Below are 18426 nucleotides of genomic sequence, written 5' to 3' on the forward strand. Positions count from 1 at the left end.
ATTTAGCTGAGTCATTTGGAGTTAGAAATAAAAGTGTGAAGGCAATGATGATTTAATCCTTTTATTTTTCTTCTTCCCAAATCAAGAATATTAGAGTGAAAAGCCAGTTATGTTCTGAAGGAATTGAGTGAAATAATTAATGCCTACTATATTGTCAAAATCAAAGGCAAATTTTTGAATTTTTTTGTGTGTGTTTTGTAGGGGAAACCTCAAGGAGGACTTAGGACAAATACCTAAAGCTTTGGTGAACTCCACACCCACATTTCGGCTTAGTCACTTAGTTCTTAGAATCATTTTTTTAAAGTTATCTCAGGTGACTGGACAAAATAAATTCCTTACTGTAATATATGTAGGAGGAGAAATATACAACTTAATTCTGATGTAGGGTCTTCCTCAAAGTCCTCTTTCTCTGGGATCTTTTTGTCCATCTTCTTTGGCATTGATCTTTTCATGAAATACATCTTTTTTACTGCATCCTGGTCTTTGGCATTTATTTTGATTGATTTTCTATTCATTATGCAAACATCTCTCTTTAAACTTGCTTGCAATATGATGTAGTCCAGTTGCTTGTCACGCAAGCCCAGTCAGGATATGCAGTTTGGTGTTGCAGCCAAATTTGCTCACTTCCTACACTGCTGGTTAGGTTCTCCTCAGGCACACTCATGATAACTCTAGGTTTCCTTTGTAGTTAACTTCTGATGAGACATATTCAGTTTACATTCAATGGGCCTTCCCCTTCCAAAGTACTGTTCTTTTTGTGTCACTGATACAAACCCTTCTTACTAGTTTTAAAAGCTCATATTCTGGAATCATCTTAACTTGGTATTACAATAATGCGTCATGACCTCAGACAGATTACTTAACCTCTTAAAGCCTTATTCATTAACTTATTCAACATTTATTGAACTATGTGTAATAGGCCCTGGGGATAGGAAGTAAATGTGATTGCCAAGGTTTTTCTCATCTATAAAATGTATCTAATAATTGAGCTGTTTTGAGGATGAAAATGTATGTACTTAGCAAAGTGCTCAATAAATATTCATTGTTATTATTAGCAGTATTATTTTGATAAAATTACTTTAAACATCTCCCTATGACTAACCTCTAACGATTCACAAGGCATCCATTCCATTACGTTTCTGAATATAAAGCTACTTCATAGATTACTGATGCTGGAAATGATCTTTTCTAGAAATACTGATGCAATGTTCTGAGACTCAATTGGAATGTAAGCACTCCAAAATACCTTTTACACCTGGTTAGCTAAGAAAAAATTGTAAATCACAACCATAATCTGGATTATGAAAGGTGCTATACCTGTATCTGAGCATAGATTTGTCTACGAGATAATCTTCTAAATTTCTTTCCAGAATTTCCCATATACTTTTAAGTTTGGATTATTAGAAAAATAAACACGTCTACAGACAGGCCATCTTAAGTTTTACTTGGTTTGTATCACTAGCCTGAAAACATCAAAATATTTTAACTACTGTTGTTTCAGCTCTTTGTGTGTGGGGAGGAGGGTGGAGGGATGTCAACTCATAAGAAAAGTGGCAGTTGTGCATCTTATGCAATTGAACTAGAGAAAATGGGTTACTGCAGGAGCTGGCAAAACCTATTGACATTATTGAAATGGTTATAAAAATGAGTTTTTCTTTTACTCAACAGAGCTGTTTAAGAATGACAAAGAGAAAACACCTATAATGGTGGTAGAGTGTTTGCATCTATACTTTCTAGGATTATTTGTGGTTTAAAGTGAAGCCTCATTAGGCGAACTGTCTTACTAAGGGCTGCATAGTAGCTTGTGTAAGGTTTCTGAAGAACATGAGTTCTGAAGAATCATGTTTACAATTCCAGTGTTCCCCTTCAGTTCTAATATAAGAATATCTGAAAACAAAGGGACATCCTCTAAAATAGGTAGTGGGCGCTCACAGCGTTGGAGGAGTTGGCCGAAAATCCAACACAGAGCCCCTCAAAAGGCACGTGGGCCCGACCTGTCTCGGTATCACCACCACCGCACTTGCAGGTCCCGGGCACAGCGCACCACTGGGGGCGGCCCCACAGCACTGGCCCTCCTGCCTCGTCATCGCTGCGTTTTGGGCTGGCGGAGCCCGGTTCCAGTCCGCGGCATTCCACGCCTCCGTCTCCGCAGGCGTGTGCGGGGTTCGGGAATCACCTCGGGAGCCCACTCAGCAGCGGGGCGGGCAGGAGCGAGGAAAGCCCGGGCTCCTGCGGTAACCCCGCGCTCAGCGGGGTCCCCCTCCCCTCGGCGGCGGGGCCGCAGGTACCTCCTCAGCCGCCTCAGCAGTTAGCGTTCAACTGGTGGGCGGACCGTCCCACCGCCGCTGCGATCGCTCCGAGGCCCTTCCGGGCCGCGCTCCAGCTGCCAGCACCTGACTGACTGACTGACCCGGGCTGAGGCTCGCACCGCCGCCGCCGCCGCCGCCGCCGCCGTTGCCGCGCACGCGCTCCTCGCGCGCCCCTGTCCCGGGGCGGCCGGTGGGGCGGGAACGTGAGGCGGCGGGCTGCCGGCACCTGCCTAACTGACAGGCAGACCCCCGACTGGGGCCTCGTGCCGGCGCGCGCACGCGCACGCGCCTCACGCGCCTGCCGTCGGCCCCGGGGGCGGGACCGCGCGGCCGCGAGCGGGCGGGGGGCTCGTGGAGCGCGCGCCTCGCACCCGAGGGCTGCGGAGAGATATTTTGGGTGGCAGGAGGCCCCTCGTCATTTCCGCCCGGCAGCTTGTCGTGCCGCGGCTTCACTCCCGCGCGCGAGGCAACCGGGCAAGTTGGCTGCGGGCGTGCGGCGGAGGCTCCTTCCCTCAAGCGCCGCGACCCTCGGCAATGCAAGCCATGAACTGAAGCCTCGGAGGGACGGAGACCCGAGCGAAGTGGCAGAGCAACCACAGCAGCCGCAGCCTCAGCGGTGATCGAGTGGAGCCGCGACCCCAACGCGTTTCGCTCCCCGTCACCGCTCCCACCGCTGCTGCCGGCCGTGTGCTTAGAGACATTGTAGCCGCGAGACCCGACACACAAAAGCCGCTTTCTCCGCGCCGCGGGTCCAGCGAGGCAGCGGCCAGTGAGGGACCCCACCTGAGCGCGGCTCGGGCTGCTGAGTTCGTTTTGTGTCGGAGCTTCGCGCCCCGCGCGGAACCGAGCCCGTGCCCATGGCTCTGATCATGGAACCGGTGAGCAAATGGTCTCCGAGTCAAGTAGTGGACTGGATGAAAGGTAATGCCCACTGTGCGGAGGGTGAGGCGGCCCTGGGGCGTGGGGTCCCAGCGCGCGGGGTCCCAGCGCGCGGGAGGGAAGGGGAGCCCGCCGGGGCTGAGGCTTCCGCCGGCTGATCGTGGTGCGCGGCGGGGAGGGGGGCGGGGTACCGGGGGTCGTCCGGGGCTGGCCGGGGCTTGGGATCCCTGTCTCCTATTGTCTCCAGCGGGTGGCTCCCCAGCCGGAGAGGGGCGCGGAGAGCGCGGGAGGATAGGAGACTGGCAGTGGGGTGGCGGAATTAAGGCGCATCTTGCCCGCTTACCGGTTCCCCCTTGGCGCCCCCAGGCCGGTAGGACGTGCCACGTCTCTTGCCTCTCCGGTCAGGGAGGATCCCCCAGGGACCTGCTCCGCTGGTGCCCTTTCCTCGGCCCCTTTGTTCCTGGGAAACCTGACGCCCCTTCGGCGGCCGCCCCTGCCAGGTGCCTTTTTCAGCGCCAACTCTCCGGGCAACTTTTAAGCCCACATAATGGGGTCAGGAGGCGCCCGCCCCAGTTTGGATCTGGGGAGCTTCCCCTACCCCCCAGGTTGGGCTGGGGATGCGCTACTTTAGGGAGAGGAAAACATGTTTCCCCTGGGACAGCATCCGCACCGGTGTCTGAGCTCCCTCCAGGGCAGCCCTGCGCGTCTTTTGCCTCCCTCCTCTTCTGGCCGGTTGAGGCTTTTTATTGGGAACTCGACGCCAGGTGTAAGGTGATGCGCATTCAAATGCCCCCTCATTTCTTCCATCTTGAGGGTTCTCCCCCTTTTTACCCTGGCAATTTCTAAGAACCATACTTACATTCGCTCTCCTAGTCGCAAACGTGGGCTTTTTCTCTAGTCCCTGGTTTTCCTGCCTCACTGTCTCCCTCTGTTGTCTGAGTGAAGGGGCCTGTAGAGGACCCCCCCCTCCTCACGACCACTCCACCCCCACCTCCCGTCCCCAAGATTCCTAAGATTTGGGGAATGCTGACAGGGATGGCACGGAATAAAGGATTTCTGGCCACACTTGGGAGATGTTAAAGCTTTGCTCGTAGTTATTCCTAGGCACAAAACTCTAGGTATATTCATCAGGGACCAAAGGCTTACCGTTTCCGACATGAGGAAGCCCCTTCTTAGGGCTTGCTTAGCAGGCAGACTTTCCAACATCCAGGTGCTTTAGAACGAAAGGTGGGGTGATTAGAAATAATTGAGAACGACAGGAGAAACTCATTTTTTAATTCTTTTCCCATACCTTTTCAGCTTTTTCTTATTCTTATGAATTTTCTTTTATCCGTTTGCTTTCCTTCTGTTTTCTTACATGCCCCCTTTATCCCTCATTTATTTCGTTTTTCTTTTCTAATATGTGGAAAGTGCTTTGTAACTGCAAAGCACAGTACAAATGAGAGTGTATTGAATTAAATCGAATTCATTATTTATCACTTGCCCCTCACCCCCGTGTGCGGTGCATTGTGCTAAGGTGCCATGGGTGCCATGACTAAGACAAAGTCCTGCAATGGCTCATCTTTTCTGTTTCTTCTTCTCTTTTCTTATTTGCTATTGAAATAATGCTTTCCTAGATTCCCACCAATCCAATCCCCCCCTTGGATTGTCAGACAGAGAAACATTTGTCTTCTCTGTTTCTCAGTCATGGAAGAAAGAGCCAGGGTATATGCAAGAAGCAAGAATGCTTAATTAAAACCCTTTCTTTGAATTTGCCTAAAAGGTTGCTTTAGTTTGAATCTAATGAAATTCTCAAAGAAAAGCTGTCTTGGCTCCTTGGGAGTCCGATTACCTTCAGAGACTACCTCTGACAAATTCCCATGATGCTTGTAGTGAGTGCTGCATACTCCATCTTCTTCACCTCCCACCCTCCCAGCACATTCTTGCAGTTTTCCCTTTCTACAGTTTAGGTCTACCGAAGCAAGTAGGACAGATGATACACATATTCTGACACATATTACTAGTTTTCCAGTACACTAGTCCTTTAAAAAAATCTCTCCAGCATAGAATGCAGCTTCTTTGAAGTTGGGCTAACACCGTTCGCTGTGAATTTAAATGATTGTTATATTTAAGTTGAATAACTTACTATTTTCATACCTGTTAGTGACGCATTTTAGAGTTATTTGAAAAGATCAATGATATAGCCAAAATGGAATTTGTGTATCTTTGTACACATTAGTTTGGAAGGGAATAACTGATGTTATTATCTGTGTATTTCAACTTCCAAACTGCTTACTGCTGAAATTTCCATAATCTTCATATAAATTTAATTTGAGATATCAGAAAATAAAATTTAAACAATAGTTGGATGAAATGAACATTTCCTCAACTTGTAACTTATACTGTTACCTAATTAATATTACCCTCCCTTCACTGTTCTCCAAATGGATTTTACAAAACACGTTTAAAAAATACTTTTCACCCTTTCTTCAGATGCATAAATGTTTAAATGTAAATGAATTTAGGCTGTAGCTTTGGAATGGCTAAACCTGATTTAGTGTTGTGTAATGCATAGTGTTATAAAGGCAGTACCAAAGAATGAACAGGACGTTTGAACTGCAACAATATGGGAGTTCTCCAAGCATGCTCCTAATTGTGACAGTTTCATCATCCTTAACAGTTAAAGCATATGCTTTCAGTTAGTCACGATCATAAATAGTTATAACTCTATATAGTAGGATGCATGCTTTATGCTCTTTCTGGGGTTTTTTCCTCATTACTAAATAGGAAAAGAACCATTAAGCAATAAGAATAACATGGCCATATACATATGCTTCCAGACAATTTATAGTAGTATAGAAATTCAATCAGCAGAGAGGGATATAAAGGGGAAAAATCTGGGCTGACAAGATTATTAAGCTTTGGTAGCATATATTCAAGATTATTTATGAAAGACCATTTATACATTGCAGCTCGTTTTGATCTGTTACTTTTTATGAAAATATATTTGAGGGAGACACAAATATTAAATTTTTATATTAATTATTGGTAAACACATAAGGAAATACTTGCATTTTTTTACTCACCCCAACTCCACTATTTATAAAACACAATACGCACTGAATTTTCTGCTGACAATAAAAATTTGATTTGACACAGTGTCAGTGTTAGTTCCAGTAAATATGTGAACTCCATATATGGTGATGGAACGAGAACTGACTCTGGGTGGTGAATACACAATGTGATATATGGATGATGTAATACAGAATTGTACACCTGAAATCTTTGTAACTTTGCTAACAATTGTCATCCCAATAAACTTTAATTAAGAAAAAAGAAATATGTGAATTCCTCATGTGTCAGTAAAATAAGCAGTTATGTTCAAGATTATCCTGATCATACTTCAGGCTATTTGGAAATATCTTATTGACCTTCAAAATTAATTTTAAAAATTAATTTTTTAAAAATGTTTTTTGAGAAAATCAAAATCATTTAGCATTTGAAACCAACTTTTTTCCAGTTGGAAATTGCATTCAGTCTGCTTGTAGCTTTGACAAAATTTTAAGATGTAAACCTTTTTACAGTAAATAAAAGCAAAGCAGTTATTGGAAAAAACTAGATAGAAAAGTATGCCAATAACTTTCTAATTTTTGCTCAGTCTGTTACTCTAAAATTATTTCTCAGTTCCTATCTGTTCACTTGCAGGGCCTGGAAATACTTCGTAATCTGCAGTTGTTTGAGTCTACATTTTTGCCCGCTGAAATATAGCAAGAACCTCTGAACACTTTAGGCCTCCTATTATTAATTTTATTACTAATTTTCTTTGTACATGTCACCCCAATAATTCCACTTTTCTTCTCATACCTTTTCCAACTTTGAAACTCTTTCAGAATATGCACATGACTAAGATAAAGTTATTTGCCGGGACCAGCTCCCTTCTCGACATTTTCCCAGTGATCTTAATCCCTTTCTGGATCAAATAAAAAGGAATATTGTTTTCCAAGTCAACCAACAGGCCCTGCATTGCTGCTGTTTTCTTATGGTCTCTATGACTTAGCTCTTGTCACAGAGCTAATCCACTCTTGTATTATTGTGATTCTTAAAATTATCTAAAATTTTAAGATAGCGTCTTCTCAACTATCCCACAATTAATTGCTCTGATCTTTCCTGTGTACTATAAACAATTTTCTTTAAGAAGCATTCACTGACTCTTGATTTCTGTCCTGATGACTCAGCCATCTTGGGGATAAAAATGAAATACATTATTTTAGGTATAAAAAATGAAGATAAAATCAACATTTTGCATACAACCCTACAAAAGAGGACAATGCAGTGATGAAATAAGGTCTATTTAGTATAAAACTTAAATACTATAAAAGAGAATGTATCTGATAAGGTAATGAACTTTTGACAGGTACAATGCTTTTTAGTAATTTTTCCCCCTCATAGGACCCAGAGCTGAGGTTGACATATATCTTAATTAGATGAAGAAAATGACAGAATTTTCAGTTATACTGTCTTGAGAGAGAAATCAGAAATAATTCTGACAGGAACTTGAGAAGTATATACTGCAAGAAAAAAAATATGTTAAATGATCAACTTGATCCTATCACTTCCTTTTGAAAAATTTGGTTTTCTTCTCAGTTGCAATGTGACAAGACAGTCACCAATAATCACCTACTTTGAATTTGACATTTTTGGAATGGGAATTGTCATTTTACACAGAGAAGAAATTTGCCTTTTTCAATTACATGTAGAGTTTAGTTCACACGAAACATCATTTTATTTATAGTGTCATTAACATTTGCCCCTTAAGTTAACACTCATGATTTAGTGCTGATTCGAAAAAAAGAGTGTATTTATATATGTATCCTACTCCTTAGATATTATTTACTCAGTACTTTTGCATGGAATATGTCTTAATGTATTGTTTAAAATATTCCCCGCTTTGGGGAAATTAGTCTCTGTAGGGGACAGCAGTGACATTGACACCTATGCCAAGACAGAGACAGGTACCAACTAATACATTTGGTAAATTTTAAGTTTGCATTATGTATACAAGCACCAATGGAAAGAGATGATGATGATTTTAGTAAGTCAGGAACGAATCCATGGGGAAGGTGTGGTTTTAACAACTATTTAAGCAATTTAATTAAGGCATATTCTAAAAGGGATGTATTCTAAATGTAGAGGCACAGCAAGCGACTCTAGGGTTGTGAAGGGGTGGTTAACCAGAGGGGTTGTGTCTAGGTTTGTTTGGTTGAAGGAGAGAGGTGGGCAGTAGAGGGAAATTGAGGGAGGAGCCTTGAGTAGGTGGCATAAAAGTACAAGAACAAATCTGCATTTCACAAAGACAATAAAACTCATCATGTCCTGAGTTTAAATAAATACCACATTATAAAACTTATGCTGCCAAAAATAAGCCCACAAAGAATGTGTATTGAATCGGTACAGCTGTTTCAAATCTGTTTCTCAGGAATAATTTGGAAATAATGTTAAAATGAGTTTTGAAGATTAATTACATTGTTAACATTATGTTGCTGGATATTTATAGTTTTACTGATCCAAATTCTTATATGAAGAATGAAGGTAGGCTTTTAAATATTGATGTTCTTAAAGCAATGCTAAATTATAATTTTTATTTACAGCAGAGTGACCTTAGATTAGGACTTTATTTGTTCTTAATGACTGTTTTAGCCTTTTATGTGACTTCTCTATAGCACCTCACACATAAGGCTTATTATGAAAGATGGATTAGCTTCTATAGAGTACTAGAAGTATGGATCATCTATACTAATTTTAAAGGAAGAGGGGGAAGGGAAAGTAAGTAATTTGAAAAAAATGGAGTGTAAAGCTTTTTATTTTTCATGATTTTTGTCATGGTTTAGTGTCTGGCTAAAGAACAGAAAACGTAGTCTTCAATCTGGGATCATGGTGTTGAATAACATTCAGTGAGTAAATTCATATTTTTCATACATAGCTTAGGCCCGTCCTCCCTAAAAGTGTACATTTCTGTGGTTGTGGAAGCCAATTCATCAAAAGAAGCCAGAGTTGATTTTTGCTAAGTATTTTAAAACATTATATTAAAACAGACATACTGTATTTCCCCGAAAATAAGACCTACCCCAAAAATAAGCCCCAGTTAAGATCAGCAGCCAGACGGATGCCATTTAGTACATTATGACGATGTTCCAGAGAAGATGACATGACTGTATTTGAATAAATGTAGATTGTTGTACATGAAAAAAATAAAGACATCCCCAGAAAATACTCTCTAATGCGTCTTTCGGAGCAAAAATTAATATAAGACCCGGTCTATTTATGGGGAAATATGGTATAAGACCCGGTCTTATTTTTAGGGAAACACCGTAGATATTATATTCATGGTGTAGAAAGCAAAATTGGCATGATTTTTAAGATGAGGCCAGACACTTAACAGGAATTTCAGGCTTGCAGCAGGCTGTTTAAAGCTGCATTTCCCTGACCTCCCAGGGTTATGAGTCCCTTCAGGATTATGGACACATCAGTGGAAAAGTTTGAGAAGTAGTGACTGGGTTTAGAAAAGGTAATATTAATGTACTATGCTTCCTCTTTTTCTTCTATTGAAAGGGGCAAGGTATCATTTCAGTCAAGGTCAGGATAATTAGAGCATTTTACTTATATTTATTTGTTTGATCCATAAACCTGTAGTCAGGATGAACTGCTTGAGAATGATTCTGATCTGATCCTGTTCTTTCACTTTTCACCTGCATTAACTTTAAAAATTTAATGGCTTCTCACTGTTTTTAGGATAAAGATCAAAGTCCTTAAAATGGCCGATATGACCCTTGAAGGTTTGGCTTTTGCCTGTGAGGTAAGCTACACTGGCCTTCTTTCAGTCCTGTTTGCCCAGCGCTGGACCTTTGCACTTAATACGTTCTCTCTTACCTTTGGTTTTTACCCAGTTAAGTCCTCCTCATCCTTCAGATCTCAAGCCTCCTCTCCACTGCCTCAGAAAAGCCTTCTCAAATCCCTGAGTCACATCAAATCCTCAGTTATATGCTTTCCTGGTACCATGTTATATCTTTATCCTGTTTACCAGTTTTATTTTTACATTAATTTGTATGGTTATTTGATGAGGGGAGAGACCCCATCTTTTTTGCATAATAAGGCAAAAGAAGGTATATGGTGAAAAGTAGGGGCTCAAGAAATATTTGTTCAGTGAAGGAACAAGTACATTTATTCACAGATTTCTGGTCTGTCAGCAAATCTGCTTTCCTAAATGACAATGCACGTAAAATCCCTTATAATGCTCTAATGGATACTCCAGTGCCAAGTTGTATATTGTGTGCCACAATACAGTGGAAGTAGGATTGCTGTATCCATTTTTCATAGCTGTGTTGTTCCAGCCAATTCAATCATCTAAATCGTGGTTTAGATTCATTTTGTTAAGAAATATTAATAATTTCAATTAATCCATAACACTTCTGCGTTTATGCTATAAATATTATAAACATACCATAAATATTATGTGTTGATATCATTTAATAGGCCAACACAAGAGGCAAACATTACAAGATCAGTGCTCTAACCACTGAGCTATGGAGCCCACTTTATTACTTTAAAAATTAAAATCTATCCCTTTTCTTAGGCATTTATTTTCTTTCATACAAATTTTTCAATTTCTTCATTTTGGTGTTTTTAAAAGAACTCTATATATTTTAGAACGCATGGTGGAGTGAAATTGATAAAATACCTTAAGTTTGTCCTCTTATAAAAGTAAAAAAGTTCATATAAGATATTAAAATGTATTTTTCTCTTGTGAGAAGAAAATACCCTTTATTTGTTAATATGGAGAATAAAATGGAAAAACAGCCCATTAGCTTAACGAGAACCATTATCTTTTTTATTATGTTTAATGTTGACTTTACATTTTTAGTAATGGGAGTAAAATTAAGATATTTAAAGTTGCCTTTTAAATCAGCATTTCTTGTATAATTTTCCATCTCTCCCTCTGATTTTAGAAAATACATTTTAATTTTAAAAACCATAGTATCAGTTTGTTTGAACTAATTTTTTTAAGGGTACTTGTTAAGAACCTATGTAGAGAGTTATTGTAAAACATAACTTGTTGACGACAGGTGCCTTGTGAGGGGTTTTTGTGAATTACATGCTTCTGGATAGTAACTAGTAGGCAAGTTATAGATATTTTTCTAATAAAGCATGCCCTCCCCCCAAATTTAGAATGGTTAAAATATAAATTAGAATAAGTGAAATTTTTAAGTCCTTGACGTAGGTATTCTAGTCTGTTAACTCTTCGTAAAACAGTACCTTCAGTCTTAAATACTCTAGTGAGTACTGCAAAAGCGTGCATTGCAATTGTGCCCTGATTTGAATTACAAATATCTATTAAACATGAACTTTATTTTAAAGATGTATTTAGTTTCTTGTTCAATTTAAATTACAATTATTAATTCTAATAGAAGTTTTCATTGTCTTAATCTTACTCTGGTAATGTCAGGAAACAAAGAGTTATGGGTATATGCATAAAATCATTGAATTTTAAATTTTACAATAATACTGCTGTTTTAGTTTTCTGTGTTCATCTGTTGAATATTTTGTCACAACAAAATTGTTTTAAGAACTAAAATGTATTAAATGAAAACTCACAATGGCATTAATGTATTATAATTTGCCATGATAAAAACATTGTTACATAATTAATATTAAGTATAGCATACTTGTCTGTTTTATATTTACTTGATATTAATATTTTTGAAAATTAGTTTTATTAAGTGGGTTAGATGTTCTTCTGATTACATGATAGATAAGAAGAAACCACATTGTTAGTTGCTTTTAAAGTATTGCCCAAGTTTTTTTTGGGGGGGGGTCTCTTTGAACTTTTAATTTTGTTTCAGCTACATCTGCTATTTTTAATACGGGCTTGCATTATGTTTTCTCAAGTAATATCTTCAACAAATCAGTAGAAGGCTGCCTTAGATCCTGGATTTTAGTTTTTTCAACTTCTTTACCAAAGATTATGAAAGAATCTATTTTCTAGCAAGCTGTAAGACGATAATGTAATTTATTAATAAAAACCTTTAAAATACTGGCCTTAAGTAATTATGGTGGTGGGTGAATTTCAACAACATTAGCAGAATTGTTGTTATAATTTTAGTTTGTTTTATATGTGTATATGGGAATTTATTTTTTTTCCTGGTTGAGCAGAAAATTCACATTTTAATTTTATGTAGTACATTTATATTTGGCTTTCAAAACAAACCACTGGACTATTGAAACCATATAAAAAGTGTTGTAAAGTTTTTGCTAATGATGCTCAAAACATACATGCAGTCCAGTTGCTAGTTTTCTTCTCTCCTTGCTGGAGCCTACGTGCAGACCAAGTTCAATGTGGTGTAGAGTCAATGTGGATGGCAGGGCTAAGTGCTGCCTCTTTCTCATTTCCCTCCATATGGTGCCGTGGTGTGAGTTTTGTGGCAGTCTCTGTTGGCATCAGTGTTGCATTAAATCAGTGGCACAAGGTTTTCTCATCTACCGTGTTTCCCTGAACATAAGACCCGGTCTTATATTAATTTTTGCTCCAAAAATCGCATTAGGGCTTATGTTCAGGGGATGTCATCCTGAAAAATCATGCTAGGGCTTATTTTCTGGTTAGGTCTTATTTTCGGGGAAACACGGTTGAAGACTGCTCCCTTGCTTTCTAGCTGTCAGAACAGAGGCTTTCAGTTTGACATTTGAATTGTCACACACACAGAGGTTTGTTCTATGGAATATTTAAGGTTACATAACTTTTCTTTCTAGTCTGTCCCTAGACATCATGCTTTAAGTATACTTATGGTAAAAACAAGTCAATTCAGATCCTGTTTATTTGGGATTTGTGAGAATTTCAGTAGGCTTCTATTGAAATGTACTCTTAATATATGAAGGAAGGGTTTGCTGATCAATCTAATAATGCAAACAAGATTGGAAAGAATTTGTTTGACCCAGAAGGATGTGGTGTTTTCAAGTACTGTACTTTGCTAGAAGCTATTTCCATGCTGTAAATGTGCTAGCTAGAAATGAGTTGTATTTTCAGTTAGAATTTCTGCACACTTAGAATAATGGTTTTTGATTTTTTGGAATATTTTCACAAACATTCTACAATACAGCTTGGTTCTTTTCATTCACCCAAGTTGGAAATGTCTCATACATTTCACATCTGTTATTAGTAATCCATAAAAATGAGATAAGGAACTGTTATTAACAGCCTTTTACAGGTAAGGTACAGAGAAGTTAAGCAGCTCAACAGAGATTGTGCAGTTGTTCAGTAATGGAATTAGGTTGGACATCAACTCGTTGTTTTTTTCCCTAGTGGATTGGATTTAATGCAACACTGATGCCAACAGTTCAGATTTGTATGTAATTATCTACAAACTTGACTTCAAAATTTTTTTTCTGAATTTTCTACCCTTTAAAAATTGGCACCATACAGTATATAGTGAAAAGCACTTTGGAATCAGATGCCTGGATTAGTTATATCCAGGCTTCATTAGTTCCTAGCGGTGTGATCTTAGCGAGGGAGAGTTTAAGTAACTCACCAGGTTTCTACATTTTTGTAAAATAGGGGTGATGATATTACCTGCCTCATAGGATTATATGCTTAAAATAATGCCTGGTACATAATAGATGCATTATAAGTTTCAGCTTTTTTTTTTTTTTAATTAAGGAAGACATTGCATTCTGTTGTCAATCTTCAGAGGCAGAACTAATCATAGATAATATTTATTGAGTGCTTACTACATAACCATGTACTGTGCTAGGTGCTTTCCCTGTATTATCTTATGCCTATCTTGGCCCTGAAAGGTTGGAATTTTTCGTTTTACAGATGAAGAAAATTTGTTTAGAAACATTGGATGACTTATCCTATATACCCAAATGTTTCTGAGCAGGTGTTTAATAATTTGAAGAACGAATAAACAGTAGGTTGGAGAAGCATGCTTTGAATAGATTTATAACTGGTTCCAAAATATATAATGTTTCCCCCTAGCTTTTCTACCAGCGGTAGATGTGAAATGAGAGGAATCCTAGGACTGCTTTCAAAGATGTGGATGTCCTCTCCATCAGACTTACCTTCTCTAGTGGGTGGTAAGGTGGGTTATGGTTCTTGGGTCCTTTTGGCCTCTAAAGACGTGTGTGTGTGTGTGTGTGTGTGTGTGTGTGTGTGTGTGTGTGTATGGTGAGGTGTTTTTACTCAAATAGGACTTTAGCCAGTGACAAAAATGCCACATATAAATTGTAATCTTGGTGACAACTTTCTTATTTTGATGTGAACTGCAGGAGTTTAATGCTCTCCTCCACTTAGTCTAGAATTAGACAAAAGATCTACTTCAGACCACTGCCACTATCACCAACCCAGGGCTGATATGTTTTGTTCTAAGAGGATTGTTAATGAAAGTACATGGTGCCTGACAATAGATGTCCATAAAAAGCTTTATGTTTTAGTAGAAATAATGGATTTTGTTGTATTCTTTTGTTCAAATTTACTTAGCAATAGTTAGCATTGCTAGCAGCATTTCTGCATTTCATTGAACAGACTTCATTCAGTGTATTCCTATAGCTTTGAAACCCTAACCTACCTACTAAATGGTAATTTCCCCCCCAAATTGTTTTGTTTTGTAAGCTCTTTTATCATAGACCAAATTGTGATATGATACGATAGCATAGTGAGTCAAAAAAGGAACTTAAGTGCTAGAGAAAATTTAATCATAATAACTCAAAAAACGATTGTGAAATCAATGCAAAATATGGAATGGTTAAGTTGAGTTAGAGATGTTTGATCAGCTGAGTACTGTAAAATGGTAATGAAAGGTGCAATTCCATCTACATTGTATTTTAAAATGATACACATGGTTTTGCATGTGTGTCTAAAATATATGGTATATTCTAGCATGTATTTAGGAACTTAAAGGAGGGTTCATTCAGAGTAAAAACACCAAGATTATATTTTTCATTTTTCCTTGTTTTCCTTTAATAGAATTGAGATGAGTTTCCTTTAGACTGGAAGTTTTAAAATATTTGAAAACAACTGAAATTGTTCTTTGCTTGGGGAAAGAATGATTTGAAGTCTCACTTTTTATGAAAGGTACCACAATACCCAGGACAATAGACATTAAAAAAACAACTGTGAACTGTGGTAATTAACTGTTTTGAAGTTGCCTTAGCATTGTCCATTTGATTATGTAAAGCACTTTTTCTCTCTTAAAGTACTCATTGTCTTTTAAAATCCATATGAATTAAAATTAATTTTGTTTGAGGATGTTTTTGAGAATTTCATTTCTTTCCTTGAAATAATTGTTGACATCCTGTGTTAATAAGCAGTCTGGTAAGACGTAGACTTCTAAATATGGCAACACCATGAATCTCCATCAATATTCATTTTAAGATGTGTCTAATTTATTGTTTCAAGGAAATATTTTCTCACCTGAGACAGACACACAGATAACTGAGTTTACTGATGCTCCAAAGTTTCTATTAAGATTTGGTAAAAACCTAATACATTAAAATGTGAGTGGTCTTTTAAATGTTTTGCATGTAGAGTGTGTGTGTGTGCATCATACTCATGTACATATAATTGCTTTCTTTTTTTAATTAAAGTTTATTGGAGTGACAATTGTAAATAAAGTTACATAGATTTCAGGTGTACAATTCTGTATTACATCATCTATATATCACATTGTGTGTTCACCACCCAGAATCAGTTCTCCTTCCATCACCATATACTTGATCCCTTTTACCCTCATCTACCACCCGCCTCCCCCTTACCCTCTGGTAACCACTAAACTATTGTCTGTGCCTATGAGTTTTTGTTTCTCATTTGTTTGTCTTGTTCTCTTGTTGGTTTTGGTTTATATACCACATATCAGTGAAATCATATGGTTCTCTGCGTTTTCTGTCTGACTTATTTCGCTTAGCATAATCTCAAGATCCATCCATGTTGTCACAAATGGCACTGTTTCATCTTATAGCAGAGTAGTATTCCATTGTGTATATATACCACAACTTCTTTATCCATTTATCTATCGAAGTACATTTTGGTTGTTTCCATGTCTTGGCCACCATAAACAAAGCTGCAATGAACATTGGAGCACTTGTGTCTTTATGGATAAATGTTTTCAGATTTTTGGGGTAGATACCCAGGAGTAGCTGAGTTGTATGGTAATTCTATTTTTAATATTTTGAGGAACCTCCACACTGCCTTCCATAGTGGCTGCACCAGTCTGCATTCCCACCAATAGTGTATGAGGGTTCCTTTTTCTCCACAGCCTCTCCAACACTTGTTACTATTTGTCTTGTTGATGATAGCCATTCTGACTGGGGTGAGGTGATATCTCATTGTGGTTTTTATTTGCATTTCTCTGATGATTAGTGATGTTGAGTATTTTTTCATATGTCTATTTGCCATTTGTATGTCCTCTTTGGAGAAATACCTCTTCAGGTTCTCTGCCCATTTCTCCATTGGGTTGTTTGTTTTTTTGTATTGCTTTCAACATTAATTTATTTCTGATAATAGAAACTGATGTAGATGGATTAGTTTACAATATGTTACTTTAAAATTGTTTTTCTAATAAAATGTTAAATAATGAAGAAAATGTTTTCTAATTTTGAGATTTTGTTTTTCAAATGTAGCTGCTTTGCCACCTTATTCTTAAACTTATGATCAATACACAGAGAGGAAAATACAGCAGTATAATACCTTGGGATCTAGTAAAATTTTTCTCCCTATTAAAACACCATAATGAGATCACAGAAAATTAAGGCTGGAATATATCTCTAAAAACTAAGGACCTAAAAAGGTATACATTACGCACTCATCCCTACAAAACTATTACCATACCAAAATTCATTGCTTAATACCTTAAATATCTAGTTCAAATTTCTAGTTTCATAAATGTCATAAACATTTTTACAGTTTTTTTCCCCTTAAATCCAGATCTAAATAAAATCTACATATTGTAATCTACCTTATTCTTTTTTCCGTACATCAATCTTTGGGACCCAATACCCCTTTATATAACAACATTTTGTAATGTTTCTTGAAATAAAATATATAGATAATATAACCTACCTACTCACATAATTTTTAAAAATTCACTCCGGTGCACTTGTTATAATAAAAAGAAAAGTAATTTTTAAAAATAAAATAGGTTTCTATATGCCAGTGCACAGTATGAGTATACTAGAAGAAACTAATTGATATTTTTGCCTTCTTATGATGATCATATCTGGATTTAAGAGAAGCAGTAAATTTAGAAGTCATTCCATATTTACGTACAAGAAAATGGAAGAGCAGATGAACTGATAGATACTGGAATAAAAATGAGTATCAGAAGTAACACAGGCTAGACTCGTTTGATTTGTCCTAATAATTCCTGTTGAGCATTTAAAAGTCATGTGGGAAGGAACTGCAGCTTTTTGGAGAAATGGCAGATTATGGAGCTGGAGAGGGATTATTTAAGATGAGCCTGGAACATCTTGTAGTGCCAGAAAGTAAGGAAGTGCTCAAAAACAATGATGAGGGCGTGTGTTTGGGAGCCATTTTGAAAGAGCTCTTAAAGGCTAATGCTGGAACGATTTGAGCAACAAAAATGGTATTGAATTATAACTCAATGTATAAAGTAAATGTCCATGAGTCTATACTGGTGAAAATAATAAAGAAATGATGAAAAAGAGAAAAATCTCCCATAAAGAAAATTCCAAATAATTTATGTAGATACTCTCCTTTCAAGGAGTTGACACTTAACTCCCCAGCCCTTGATTGCAGGCTGCACTTAGCGACTTCTCTCCAAAGAGTAGAGTGTGAGAAGGGGAAAAGAAACATAGTTTCACAGTGGAGAAACATAGCGAACACTCACGAAAGAGGACTTCCAGAACTGCTTCAGAAAGTGGCAAGAACAATGGGATAAGTGTGTTTGAAATGAGCGGGAGTATTTTGAGGGGGATTAATGGCAATGTGTCTTTTACTGTAATAATTTTTTTAATTTAAACATTCACCATATCTTTTGATCACACCTCGTAAACCTCATGCTCTTCCAGTGAAAAAACAATTTTCTTGAATGAATGGTGTACCTGGTTTCCCTATTACTGAAATTAATCTTTTACTTGAACCCCTTTTTCTTTTTTTTCTCAATCTTTTGCTAATCAGAAAATGTGTTTAAGAAAAGGAAACTGAATGTGTGTAGGATAGGATGGAGACCACCAAAAATTAGCTCCATCTCCTTAT

The 18426-nt window shown here is 38.1% G+C and overlaps 1 protein-coding gene and 1 long non-coding RNA gene across 8 annotated transcripts in view; one reads left to right on the forward strand and one right to left on the reverse strand.

Annotated features, from left to right (window-relative positions):
- The window catches only part of LOC141569718 (uncharacterized), a 115856-nt gene extending 113429 nt beyond the window's left edge, over nt 1-2427 (reverse strand). The window contains exon 1 of the long non-coding RNA XR_012493476.1: nt 2289-2427. This is a non-coding gene — a long non-coding RNA (uncharacterized LOC141569718). The remainder of the gene's footprint in view (nt 1-2288) is intronic.
- Nucleotides 2428-2510: 83 nt separating this feature from the next.
- CNKSR2 (connector enhancer of kinase suppressor of Ras 2) overlaps nt 2511-18426 on the forward strand; it is a 284901-nt gene continuing 268985 nt past the window's right edge. For all 7 annotated transcript variants that reach the window (XM_019755412.2, XM_019755413.2, XM_019755415.2 and 4 more), the window contains exon 1: nt 2511-3230. In XM_019755412.2, the coding sequence (XP_019610971.1) occupies nt 3167-3230 (64 nt within the window). In that variant the 5' untranslated portion in view covers nt 2511-3166. The remainder of the gene's footprint in view (nt 3231-18426) is intronic.

Source organism: Rhinolophus sinicus, chromosome X (genome assembly GCF_036562045.2).
Source record: "Rhinolophus sinicus isolate RSC01 chromosome X, ASM3656204v1, whole genome shotgun sequence".
NCBI classification, from domain to species: Eukaryota; Metazoa; Chordata; class Mammalia; order Chiroptera; family Rhinolophidae; genus Rhinolophus; species Rhinolophus sinicus.